General features: G+C 39.8%; 1 protein-coding gene across 12 annotated transcripts in view; it reads right to left on the bottom strand.

Annotated features, from left to right (window-relative positions):
- CEP97 (centrosomal protein 97) overlaps window positions 1–12,520 on the bottom strand; it is a 30,598-nt gene that overhangs the window by 4,857 nt on the left and 13,221 nt on the right. For 3 of the 12 annotated variants that reach the window (XM_026080532.1, XM_026080537.1, XM_026080540.1), the window contains exons 11-12: window positions 10,354–12,009; window positions 5,849–9,731 (exon numbers count right to left, since the gene is read on the bottom strand). In XM_026080532.1, the coding sequence (XP_025936317.1) occupies window positions 11,293–12,009 (717 nt within the window). In that variant the 3' untranslated portion in view covers window positions 5,849–9,731; window positions 10,354–11,292. Of the gene's footprint in view, window positions 1–5,848; window positions 9,732–10,353; window positions 12,010–12,520 lie in introns of those variants that run through there. The other 9 variants (XM_026080543.1, XM_026080542.1, XM_026080533.1 and 6 more) reach the window with 8 other exon arrangements.

Genomic DNA, 12,520 nt, shown 5'->3' with positions numbered 1-12,520 from the left:
CCTTCTGCACCAGCAAATCTACTGCAGACCCTCCCTCAGTCAACCACTCCCTATTTCCTATTCCAGAGACATGCGGAAACACAGCTTCCCATTGCCCCAGGCAGTTTTGCTCCCCCTTGGGACTAACATAAGCCCTTCTCAGCCCTACTCCACCAGCCAAGGGTTTGGCCAAAGCCATTTCAGCCAAAGGCTGCCCAAAGCACATACACTGAACTTAGCATCAACACTACTAAACCAAAGAAGGGAGACCATCAGGCAACTATGAATCTTAAACAGCAAGTGAGAAAGATATCTTATGTCCTGCTAGCAAAAGAATAGCTTCTTCAGGTGCTTAAGACTGTCAGTGCCTGTGAGTAAAGCCAGAGAATCAAGGACCAAAGGGACAGCCAATGTGCCATAAAAAGTGTGGAAATCAGGAACAAGCAGGCTGCAATGATGAGAAGACAAGTGAATAAACTCTTACCCTGCAGCACTCAGCACTACAAGACAGCTGTGAAGTGGATCTTGAAAATACTGTGTGCTTTGATAGCACACAACATTTGCATTAACTTCAAACTAAAGAGGTTGTAGGAACTAGTGATGGAAGAAGAGACAGTTCAGGCTGTAGAAGGTTCTCAGTATCTCCTGTTTTCCTTAGGTCTCTCAGTCTCTTCACACTCCAGAAGCAGTTAACATCCTCAGCTCTTTTTCCATACACTTCCCACACCAGAAAATACAGTGTATTTTCTCAAGGGACTGGGGAACTTCAGCTAGTATAACAAAACTGGACAGGAGGAAACATCAGAAGGACCGCTACTTGAATGCAGTTAGCACAATACTAATAAAACATCCCTCACAGACTGCCATTCCCCACAACCCTACATTGTATCAGAATTGTTCATCTGTAAATAGCTTTAGGTTCTTGTAATGGTTTATTGATTTCAATCCAATTTGAGAAGAATTTCAACACAACACACAGAGATTTTAGTTTTTCCAGGGCATCTTTCATCATTTGGACTTCCCAACTTTCACAGACAAATTAAGGAGTTGTGAAAGTCTAAGGCTGTGACCCTGGTTTCACTTGGGCATCCTGTACACAGTTTTTTGCCATTTCTTTCTTTGGTCATTGTCATCTTGCATGTTGAAAAAAGAGCTGGCAAACAGGATCTTGGCAAGGCAAAAGGGGATAGACTTGAGCAGTGCCAAAGCCCTCATACTCACACATTCTGCCAGCAGTGACTCAGGCTGTACCTGAAAAGGTCCTAGCAACATTCGAGGAGTGCCCAGCTGGAACACTAAGCACAGTCACACAGGGTGGCATGTTAACTCTGTTGGTCTTGATGCTACTAGACCAAGGAACATGCGAGATATTGCTTGCGAGAGTTACAGGAGTCATCCACCTTGCCAGACCAGCAGGAAGTGATGACAAAGTATCACCAGGGTCATGACTGAAAATACCTTGCATATAGGCAAAAACCGTGCCTAGCTAAGGATAGAGGATAGAGAATGAGAATAAGACTTCCATCACTGACACTGATAAAGTTGAGGAAGCCCATATAGCACAGTCTGTTAAGATCTTTATGTGCTGTCCTACACAGGCCAAAGTAATACTTCTTTCTACTCATTCACCCAAAGTGAATGCATTGTATCACTGCAGATCCTTCATAAATGCAGTACTACGGCTTGAAATGTACTGAAGCAAGATAATAGTTAGACATAGTGTTTTTCACTTTTAGAGCCATATCAATAGAGAAATTAGTTCTCACACCATAAGACCTGAGTTAAGGGGGGAAAAAAATACCTACTATCTGGTCATAAGTTTATACAGAATTAATAGGAATTTTTCAAACCACACTGTCATAAACAATGAAGAAAATTCAGCCCCTAGCAAGCATAAGGAATTTAGCCCATAAAGTTCAGAGTAACTATATCCATTTGATCATAATTGGGTCTGCTCACTAGAGATATTTAACCTTATATTTTCCAACTCTAGCTGAAGATTTAAATGTCAGATCTTATTCCAAACATGAATCTAAAAGCAAGGACAAGAGTGACCTTTAGCTTGAGCACTTTAAGCATTAAGGATACTCTCTCCCTGCTACACACGGCATTTAAATTCAATAGTGCAGCTTTAAGGTGTTAACTCTACTCCCAGAGAAAGCAGCAATGCTCTTAAATCTTGAAGTGAAGTGACTGTCCATTGCCATCTTTCAAAATATTTTAGTAGAAGAGCTTTTGGCATAATCKTTCTTGAAACTCCCAGCTAATTTCTTTGTTGCCATGAAGTGGAAAAACAAAGTAAAGGATTAAAATGTCTACTAATCTCTATGTGTGAAGTAAGAGTTGAGTGAAAAAGATTATTTTTGGTTCTTACCTTTGGGATGACTGTCTTGCAGTAAAACATGACTTTGATACCTGACTGAGCTCCTGGACTGTGAGCTGTGGACTGTGTCTATCTGGTAAAACCTGAAAGATCAGGTAGTCTTTATTTATTTAAGCACACAGCAGGTATCTGACCACACCTAAATACTAGAAAAGGGAAAAACATAGTTTGCAATTTTATTTCTCCTGATAATCCCATAGCCTTAATTATCTTTCTACAAGGCTTTGTATGGAGTCAGGAGAGCATTCGGGAGGAAAGGAGGGGAGTCACCAAGGAGAAAGGGTACCTGGCAGACAAAGCACACCACCCTGTTACAACATGAGTAACAAGCTAGCTGGTGAAGGTCAGAAAGTTTCATCCAGCTGCACGGCAGAGAAGGGAGTGATATGAAGGTATTGTGGTCTGCCCAGATGGCCAAGGGTTGCATACCAAAAATGTGCTGATCACAGACTAAGTGTTGACCTATAGTGCCCCTAACCTTGTTATCCCCGATTACCATATAAAAAACACACCGTTCACTGCATAACAATACGTAAATAAGGGGGGCATATCCCACCACAACTGCGCAAATGGCAACCTAGCCAATGAAGTATGACTGCCGCTCTTCCACATCCCACCTTCARCAACTATAAAGGAGAGGACAGCCCACTAAAGTTTTTGGAAGGGAAGAAAACTGAACCTCCAGCTGTTCACCGGAGACTGCTGACGAGTGAGCCTCCTTCTCCCTTCCTCCTTTTGCAAAGAAAGGAAATTTGCAGCAGCAAGGGCATTTATCAATGGCAATTCTGAACCTGTTGTATCTGTCGCTTTAATAAATTGCTTATTCTTTTCTACTTTGTGAAACTGTCTCAGGGAAGATCCTTGAACAAGGAGCTCTGGCAGGCAAACCTAAATTACCAAGATAAGGAAGGGCCTTTCTTCCCTCCCTTCAGGCGATAGTAAATTGGCGTAGTCGGCTGGATTGCCATGGATAAACTGCTGCATAAATATAAGTGTGCACCATCCCTAGCAGGGAAAGAATGGGCCCAGAAATTTTGGAAAGATGAAGATAAAGTGATAGAGCAAATAGAGCAATGTAGAAGCCAGCAAAAGATCAGGAAGGGTAAAGGAAAAGGAATTGTTTGTGCGGTATTGGCTTGCTTATCTTGTGCGTGGAAAGAATATAGAGTCCCCTCCCCCTGAAAAGGTTGCAGACGTTGAATATGCTRCTTTAAGATCAGCTAATGAGGTGCTGGAAACCTCACTAGCCTTCGAAAAGGAGAATCGAGAAAAGTTGGGGACACAAGTAAAGAGTCTCACGATTGAAAACCAGAACTTAAAGGCAGAAAATAGGGAGCTGAAAATGCTGCTAGCTGCAGCAGAAAGGCGAGAGAAGCAGCTGCAGGCAAAATTAGACTTACTCCTAAACCAAATGCCATCCACAGTCTCGGCCCAGCAAATTCGTAAACTAGTATGCTTCACTGACCCTGAGACCTGGGATGGRGATATCTGGTATGACAATGATGATAATGACGATTTGCTGGAAAGCTYTGATTGCTGTACTCCTCGAGAACCTGCACCAGTACGACCACTGATTAAAACTGAAACTGAGGATGAGGGAGAGGATAACGTTCGTACTACTGTACGATAAATCCCTTGGTCCCTGGCAGAATTGGCCAAACTGCAAGAAGAGTACTCCAGATGGCCAGAAGAATCTGAGACCGAATATGTATGGTGAGTCTCCCTCACGGGGGGAGATCGTATCTTGCTGAGTGAAGGAGAGGCAGAGGGCTACTGGGGCCCCGGAGTATTTCTAACCACCCCTCTGGGCAACCACAACTATTTATTAACTGCCCAAGACGCCTATTGGGCCAGTGGCATAGACCCACAGGAGCGAGGAGACCCCCTCGTTATTAAAACTACAGGCTTCTCAGACCTTGCTGCGTCTGTGCAGAAGGCAGCCTGCGTACAAGCAATGTCTGAGAGGGAGGCGTTAAGGAGATCCCCCATGCTAGCTCCAATCGATCCAGCAAGGTTAACCCCCCCTTATTTGTGGTCTCCCTGACAGTCTGAAAACTTATGTGGCCAATGCTCAGGATCGCATACAAACCGCTCATGCCATGAATGCCAGCACAGCTGCCATACAGCCCCCACGAGATCAGGCTCATGTGACCACCTGGAATGAATTTGTGCAAAAAATAATAAATTATTGACACCGTATGGGCTGGATTGGAACTAGGCCCAGAGAACCGACTGAACCTCCCTGGCAGGTCCGCCAGGTATGGGCTCAGCCCGAACCTAACCCAAAATTCGACAAGGACCTTTGGCGCAGAGCACTGGACTCGGCCCCTGGTAGGTCCAAGCCCTCAGCCCCGTCACAGGACTTGATTGACTTAACAGACGCCTCATAAAAACAACAAAAAACCCCCCCACACCTTGCTTCCCTGGGGAGGGCAGTGAGCCACCCTGCCCGGCGAGTGCTAGCTCTGCAACAGGTCCTTGATGCTTTCTGCAGCCGCMCAGGTGGGAATTGACGGGGTGGTACACGCACTCCCCCTACAATTCTCCTGCTTGTGGCTGGTGAGGACATTCCTGTTCTCTCAGGAATCACAATATATCAATATATTGATGACATACTGGTAGGTGGGGAAAAAAACCATCGGATTAGCACTAGATGGATAGTACCCACCTTCTAAGGTAAGTTTTGCCAGTTGGGCGACCACTGAGTATTTTTTTTCCCTTTATGCCTCCACAGGTATTTCACATGAAAATTGCACCTGGGATCAAGGACTCCCTTACACTGAGTTGGAGTGCCCCCAAGGATTACTTATTTTTTGTTGCTGGATAATTGTATTTTTAACGCTTATGATTGTCTTTAGGCCAAAATTGTGATCAAAGCCTCACTTGCACTGTCGCTTGTAAAATACTGCCAACATGAACCTGATGTTATACATAGGCCATGTCAGGAAAATATGCTTGGGCTTAACGTGTGTATGCTTATCAATATCGCCACATGCAATATTACCTGTAATGGCTCCAACGCATCCCCTCCCAGAAATAAATGCTCAGCTTTGCGAAACTGACTCAGAGAAAGTTCTTGAACAAGGGGCTCTGGCAGGCAAACGTAAACTACCAAGATAAGGAAGGGCCTTTCTTCCTTCCCTTCACCGCAACATACTGCCACATCTATTTTAAACGTAGTAGGGAAGTAACAATGTGAAAGAGAGGGCCGGTGCCTGAAACAAAGGGCTATGAGTCAAGAATCCCAATTCCAAGGGGCTCTACTAATAAGTTGGTGCATAAATTTAGAGTATCCTACTTTTAACTGTCTCCAGCACTGAAAGAATGGGCCACCAGGTGCCTCAGCTCTACCAAGTCACAAATGTTAATCCTCACCTTTCGTCACCGTTTTGTATTTATAAACTGCACGTCTCCAAAAGAGCCTTCCAATTGTAAGACAATGACTATTAGCTAAGAGTCGGGATCAAGTACAAATTAACATTTGCAATAAATGTACAAATAATTTATTTAAAATTCAAAACTCAGAGGTACAAACAAAATATTTAAGAAACAATAAATTCAGAAGTGTAAACAATCATAATACATATATGAACTGTACCAGTTTAACCACTCACTGTTCTTCAAATAAAACAGAAGTAGAAAGACAAGTCAAGGCCTAATTGTTCTTTTTTCAGATTTTAGTTTAGAGGTAGAATACTATTGTGAAAGACTCAACAAAATTTAGTTCAGCAGAATTACACTACAAGTGAATTTGGCCCATGTATTTATAAACGCAATGAAGCTGTGAAAGAAGTTTCTTATCTAGAGCTCTTAGTTTATACAATAAAACCTGACATGGCACTTTCCAAGAACTAAAGCACCTTTCCTGATAAATACTGTTTTATGGTTTTCCAAGTAAAGGATCCTGTGCTTTTCTATTATCAGAACAAAGAGAGCATTTAAAAATAGACACAAGAAGTCCTGACTATCAAGGCAGGTTCTAGAAAACAAGTGCTTTTTTTACAATAACTTGTCCTGGAAAGCCACACTGGGAAAGTAAACTGTAGCTACAAAAGAAGACTTTTTGAAAGATTTCACCAGAACTTGATGTTCATTTATTTGGGTGGCACAGTCCTCAAGAAAAAAAAAGAAAAAAAAAAAGGAACGTTAATATAACAAGAAAAAGGAGTCTCTTTTCCACTAGTTAAAAGCAGGAAAACTGACCAACCTTATATTTTATTATCATTCAGCGAGTCTCCACTAAATGCTACAATTCTGTCCTCTCAGGAAAAAGGGTCATCTGTGTGAGACACACTATAACTTCAAGTCCAGTAAAATATACCCAAGTAGTGTCAGAGGAATGTATCTTCCATTTTTGCTCCTCATACAACCTGCTATAATTAGAAATAAAACTTGGAGTCCTTCAGACAGTATATACAAATGCATAAAAATCAGGAACAACTTGCAAGCTCAATGACATACAACATTATTCAGAAAAAAGAAACAACAAAAAACACAAACTGATTTTTTACATACAGACAGACTGGTTCCTAAGTGCATTAAGTTGTTGCATGCATGCAGTAGGGTTTGGGGTTGTTTATTGAAGGAACTTAACTATAAATAAAACTGTTAGACTTCTACAATTTAGTTTAGCAAGGACTTTCACAAGTATTTGCTGAAAGCTATTTGATTTTAGAAGTAACAAAATCAAATTTGCAGTCTTAATGCCTTCTTGCTCTGTGATAAGAACACTTTTGAAGATGTAAATATGATAAAATTCCAATTTAGATAGTCAGTTCATAAGCACTCAACCAGGGCTCTACTTCCTTTAAGGAAATGAAAGCAGACTTAGGCCAATGTTCTATACCTTTTATAAATCCCATCCTTGCAACACGTGCTTACTTTGTTCATAGAACAGCACCACACAGCATGGTCACCATGGTAATATGTTAAGATTGCTGCATTCATTGAGCAGCTAAATCTCCCAATCATTTAAATGACAGTTTTAGGTATGAAGAACAGAGAGTTGTGACCATTAAACACATTTCACGGAAGAAGGCAGAAAAAGAAATTTACCTATTCTCATTAATGAGGCATTTTCTTGTGTTTTTTTTCTTTTGAAAGGAAGAAGTTATCTAACATATGGAGGACTCATTACCCTCCTACTACCTTAAAAAAAACAACAACTTTGAAATATAAAATGCTAACAGGCTTTCTTTCATGATATTCTTCTATTTTTTTCAAACTATTATCTGAACAGTGTCTATCAAATATTACATACAGTAGAAAAACTGCATGCTTGAATACATGGAAGAGTGAGACATCTGTAAACCATAACACAACTGTGGAAAAAAAAACAAAATAGCAATCATAACAGAGTTGCTACTATCATTAATAAAGACTAAACCTACCCCCCCCCAAAAAAAAAATCATAAATGCATTTCTCCCTTCCCCTTTGTCCCCAACTTCAGACCAGGTCAAGGAGTCATTTCTGCCACAAACTAGCTCACAAAGCTGCGTGTGTGCCAACTACTCCACTCTGGACAGAAAACAGTTGTGCTGGCATATCAGCTTAGATAGTCTGAGCTATCTGTGTAAATTTGGCTAGTTTTACTGAAGCAAATAAGGAAGCACTTAAACTGTGCTAGTGGCAGAGCTGCCAACATTGCCTGACAAATAACCGTTAACAGTAAGCACGTTCTTCTGTTGAATATAAAGCTTTACAAAAGGGAAGTACTGAAGACATAACAGGAAAATTACAGACATAGATTTTCATACGTTAGGCCTTCTGATTTCTTTATGAAATTTCCATGAACTCCGAAAGAAGTTGTGTATGCATATCCAAGGAAAAATATTACCTACCTAAAGAAAAGCCTTATTCAGACAAACAAGAATAAATATTAAACCACAAATTTAACTATGATACTTCCTTAAAAGTGATTCTTTGAGAGCTCAGTGTGGACAGAAAGAAGCCATATTTTAAGTACACATCAAATTTAATTCCTTGTTTTTCTAATACATAACTTCATTATCTCTTTCCCTGTATATATTTCTAATGGTTGAGACAAAAATATTTTGTGTATGTACAAGCTAATTACTTTAATCCTGTAAAAACTAATCCAAAACTTTACCTTTCTATATGATTTCTATATGCTATATTTAGACAACTGATCTTCTACACATGCAAAATACATTTCACAACATTAGAAAAATGATCTTTCATATTTCAAAGCTTCCCAAAAAAGTGATAAGATAAAGCTGAGTATATGTTGGCACACTTTTTTCCGTATCTTCACAAAATCAATTTTGGATATACCAGGTTACAAGTTAGAAAAGCCAACAGCTGATCCATGCATTATTTAAAATAAGTCTTCATGCGTTTGTGTTTGTAAGCCCTATGAACAGAGAAAATGTCAAGAAACTTCTCGGGCCTCCATAAAAAGTTATTTTTATCAAATTATCACCCTTTGACATCTCCAGAATTGAAATTGTTTCTCCTCTATCTAATTTTGCAGCAAAAGAGGCACTAATGTAAAATAACAAAATATTTGTAGTGCCTCAGTGTCTTCAGTGATATTTTTATCCAGACAGCAGTCTAATTTTTCCTGGTCTTACACATGCTAATCCAGCACTCTGCCACTGGAGTGGAAGCACTCTGCCATTGACCCTTCTACCCAACCACTGCCTCCAGAGTCTGATCCAACAACTGTTTCACAGACAGGAATAATTTCTCTCTCAATTAACCAAAGAAAGGCTCTTTAAGGAGTTACATGAGATTATTGTAACAGATCGACAGTCAAAGAGCCAAATCCTGTAAATTGCAGAGATCTCCAAGAGTGGCAAATTTAAATGAAAGTTGAGAACTTTAATCTCCTTCAGAGGACAAGGGCACATCCATGAAGCCTACACACRTCTCTGCACAGCTAATTACATGGTGTGATACCTTAATGCAACCATACCACTTCCAATACCCAGGCTTATTTGGGTATCTACAGAGCACTTCACAACCATGCCCTAAGATCTAATTAGGAATACTATTACGCCACAAATATGCTGTAAACTAGGCTGGGTTGAAAAGACAGCACATTAAAAAATCTACCACCTCAGTTTTTTTAAATGCTCTCATCTGCACTAACCACAGTCAAATGCCAGCTTGACTGTGGTAACAACTCTCCTGAGAAGCTAATCTCCTTGAACTTTCAGAAAAAAAAAAAAAAAAAAAAAGGATGGCAAATGTATCTACAAAGGTAAGCTTTGTTCTTTCAAGGTGAACTTCACCGCTGGGCAGACAGCTGGTAAAACTTATGTTCTCAATGAAGGCTATTTCTGAGGACTCATTACGCTGGCCTCATGCCAAACTCTTGAGTAGGGGTGAATTTCAGCTCACAACCTAAAACAGACATGTAACCAAGGCTTTTACAAAAATTAAACAATTTTATATGGTAACATGGTCAGAAGAGTTGCTTTAAAAAAGCACTAGTTGACTTCAATGACACAGTAGCACCGAAAGTTAAAATCTGTGGATTCAGAGAGTTATGATATGATCCTTCATATCTGCATTTCTATGATTGACACTATTGACCTCAGAGGAATTAACACAAGAAAACTGTTGAGGTACTGGTCTTTCACATTGCAAAATGCAGTATTAGCAGACTTGAGGTTGTGACTTCTGTGGGTCAGTTAATTTTTATTTTGCTAATGTCCATTACCAATTACATGGCAAAACAGATTTCCCTTGCCACTTTTGTGGTATACTAATATAACTGATCATTTTTAATTAAAAGAATATAGCAATGACTAAGCAAAATACAAACCCTATTACTTGCCTAGAGTTTAAGTGGAAAGCATAGCCTGGTTAACTTAGCACATTCACCAACGGACAAGAAACACAGCTTTTTATCTACATCTAATGAGAATGTCAAATAGTGAACATAAGGAGAAAAACAAAAAAAAMCCAACAGAGGTGGCAAGGAATAGTTTTAACTCATGACATTTTCTTTTAATGTTTATACCTGAAGATAGAAGGAGTTGTGACCCATCAAACACACTGATGTCTTAGAAGTCATGTAGATCCCAGTCCCAAGATGACAGTGGCATCCTCCTTGAGGCCAAACACATGTCACCAAGTCTGCTACTACAACCCAGCAGTGCAGTCTTGAAAACTATGTTCCCAGCTCACATGCCCTTTTGAAACCGTTTATTTAATAAAGTCTGCTACTGGTTCCACTTTGAGTCTTACCTGAGAAAGAACAGGAAAATTAAATCCCAGGGAAACAAAGGCCAAAATTTGTTTGAAGTTCTTTAGAGTTTGACTCCCTTAAGTCCCTGTTTCAGTGCCTCTGTAACTAACCTAATTCCTTACCAGCAACTTCAGCTAAAGAACAAAAGAGTCACTTATTTGGAACACTGCCTTGAGGAAACCCATCTTTGAAACACTGACAAAATTACTCTTGTTAAAGTCAACAAAAAGTCTAAAAGGCAACTGCTTTCATCCTTCTCCTCAGGTTGTATCCATATATGCACAGACTGTCTATATTGGCTCAGTTTCTTCACATATTGTTTCCTTCTTTTCGCAGAGTAAGAACTCAAGTCTGCTTTTTAGAAAAAAAAATATCAAAGATTTACTAAAACTGTTACTGAACTTAGTTTACAGCAAATATCCCCACGATCTTCAGAATTTATTTCATGGAACCCAGTTATTAATATATCATTTAGATATGCAAAAATAAAGTGCATCATGACCACCACTAAGAACTTTGCTGATTCGAGGTTAGCATAGTTAGTGCCAGTCTTCAGCAAGATTAGTAAAATGCTAATTAAAACATAAATTGGTAACAAAAGTCTAAAATCCACAACAGCACACACGAGAAATGCAAGTTTTGTATAAAGGGGGAAACGAAAAAGAAAGTAAAATGAAATGGAATCCCCTGTCCTTTATGGAACTGAGTTTACTATGCAACTATGCCAACATGCAGCATCTGAAACGAAGAATCACAGTCTGCTTGCTTCCCTTCTACCATTCCCGAATTCAGTTTGCAGCTTTCTGGTGTCTGACTGATTTCACCTCGTGCAGGGGAAGATGTACCTTGAGGGACATCTACAGAGATAGCATCAGATGAAAAATCTTGTTTTTCTGCTGAAATAGCAATCTGTGGGTCACTACCCTCTGTTCCATCATCACAATTTGTCCCGTCATCAGCCTCTTCCAGCTGCTGAACAGATTTCAAATATTGTTGTAGAAGACTGTTGTCCTGTTCACTATTAGAGCTCTCCTTACTTTCCCCATGTTTCCCCTGGCCATCCTCTGCATCGGAAGGATACTCTGAAACAGAATTGCCACACTGTTTGACTGTTTCCATAGAAAGAGGGCTTTCAGCTCCTTCTGTAAAACTCTTTTCAGAGCTACACAAGTCACTAGCATGAGTCTGATCAGCCATGGATGAATGAAAACCAGAATCTGGGAACTGCAGTAAAGATTTTTCCTGAGGAGCATCACTAACTGGAATTAACCAAGCAGAACTAACCTCTGGTGAGGTTTCTTGCTGAAGTGTGGATGATCGAATAGATGGTTCAGAGGAACAAAAAGTATTGGCTGAAGGGAACCCAGGTTGCCAAGTAGTACCTAAATTTTGGGTCACTGAAAGCTGCCATTGTTGAAGGGATTTAACCTGTAAAGGATAGAGAGGATATCATTATGAAACACAATATGAGAAGTGCTTTGATTTCTGGAGGATTTCTTTTAATCAGCAACAAAGCTCTAGTATAAAATTTAAGATTAACTGAACTAACAAAAAGTTCATAATACCTTAAAGAAAGGAAAATATACTCTTCCCACTGTTAAATAATGGGTTTTAAAACAATTTAGGTGCCCAACAATGACAGAGCACACAAATCTCCCAGTTCAAGTACTGGAAAAAAAAGGAATCTGCTCTAAAAAAAGAAAAGATGCAGCATGTTTATGGAATAATCCATGTTTAAGAAACCAATCTGCCTAGGGTTTTGGAAGAACAGCTCATTAAAAGATGTATTAATAACTTTTCTGCTTTAGAACTGAGTTGTCCACAGGCAACGTAGCTTGGCACTTTGTTTCATTCATCCTGGGCATCTAGCAGTCACATTATTCCTCACACTTCTACTAAGCTTATTTAGATTTCCTTGCATTTTGTCCTTCTCATTCCA

This window comes from Apteryx rowi, unplaced genomic scaffold, assembly GCF_003343035.1.
Source record: "Apteryx rowi isolate R43461 unplaced genomic scaffold, aptRow1 scaffold_524, whole genome shotgun sequence".
NCBI classification, from domain to species: Eukaryota; Metazoa; Chordata; class Aves; order Apterygiformes; family Apterygidae; genus Apteryx; species Apteryx rowi.
Note: the sequence above shows the minus strand (reverse complement) of the source record. Positions and strands in the feature narration are given on the sequence as shown.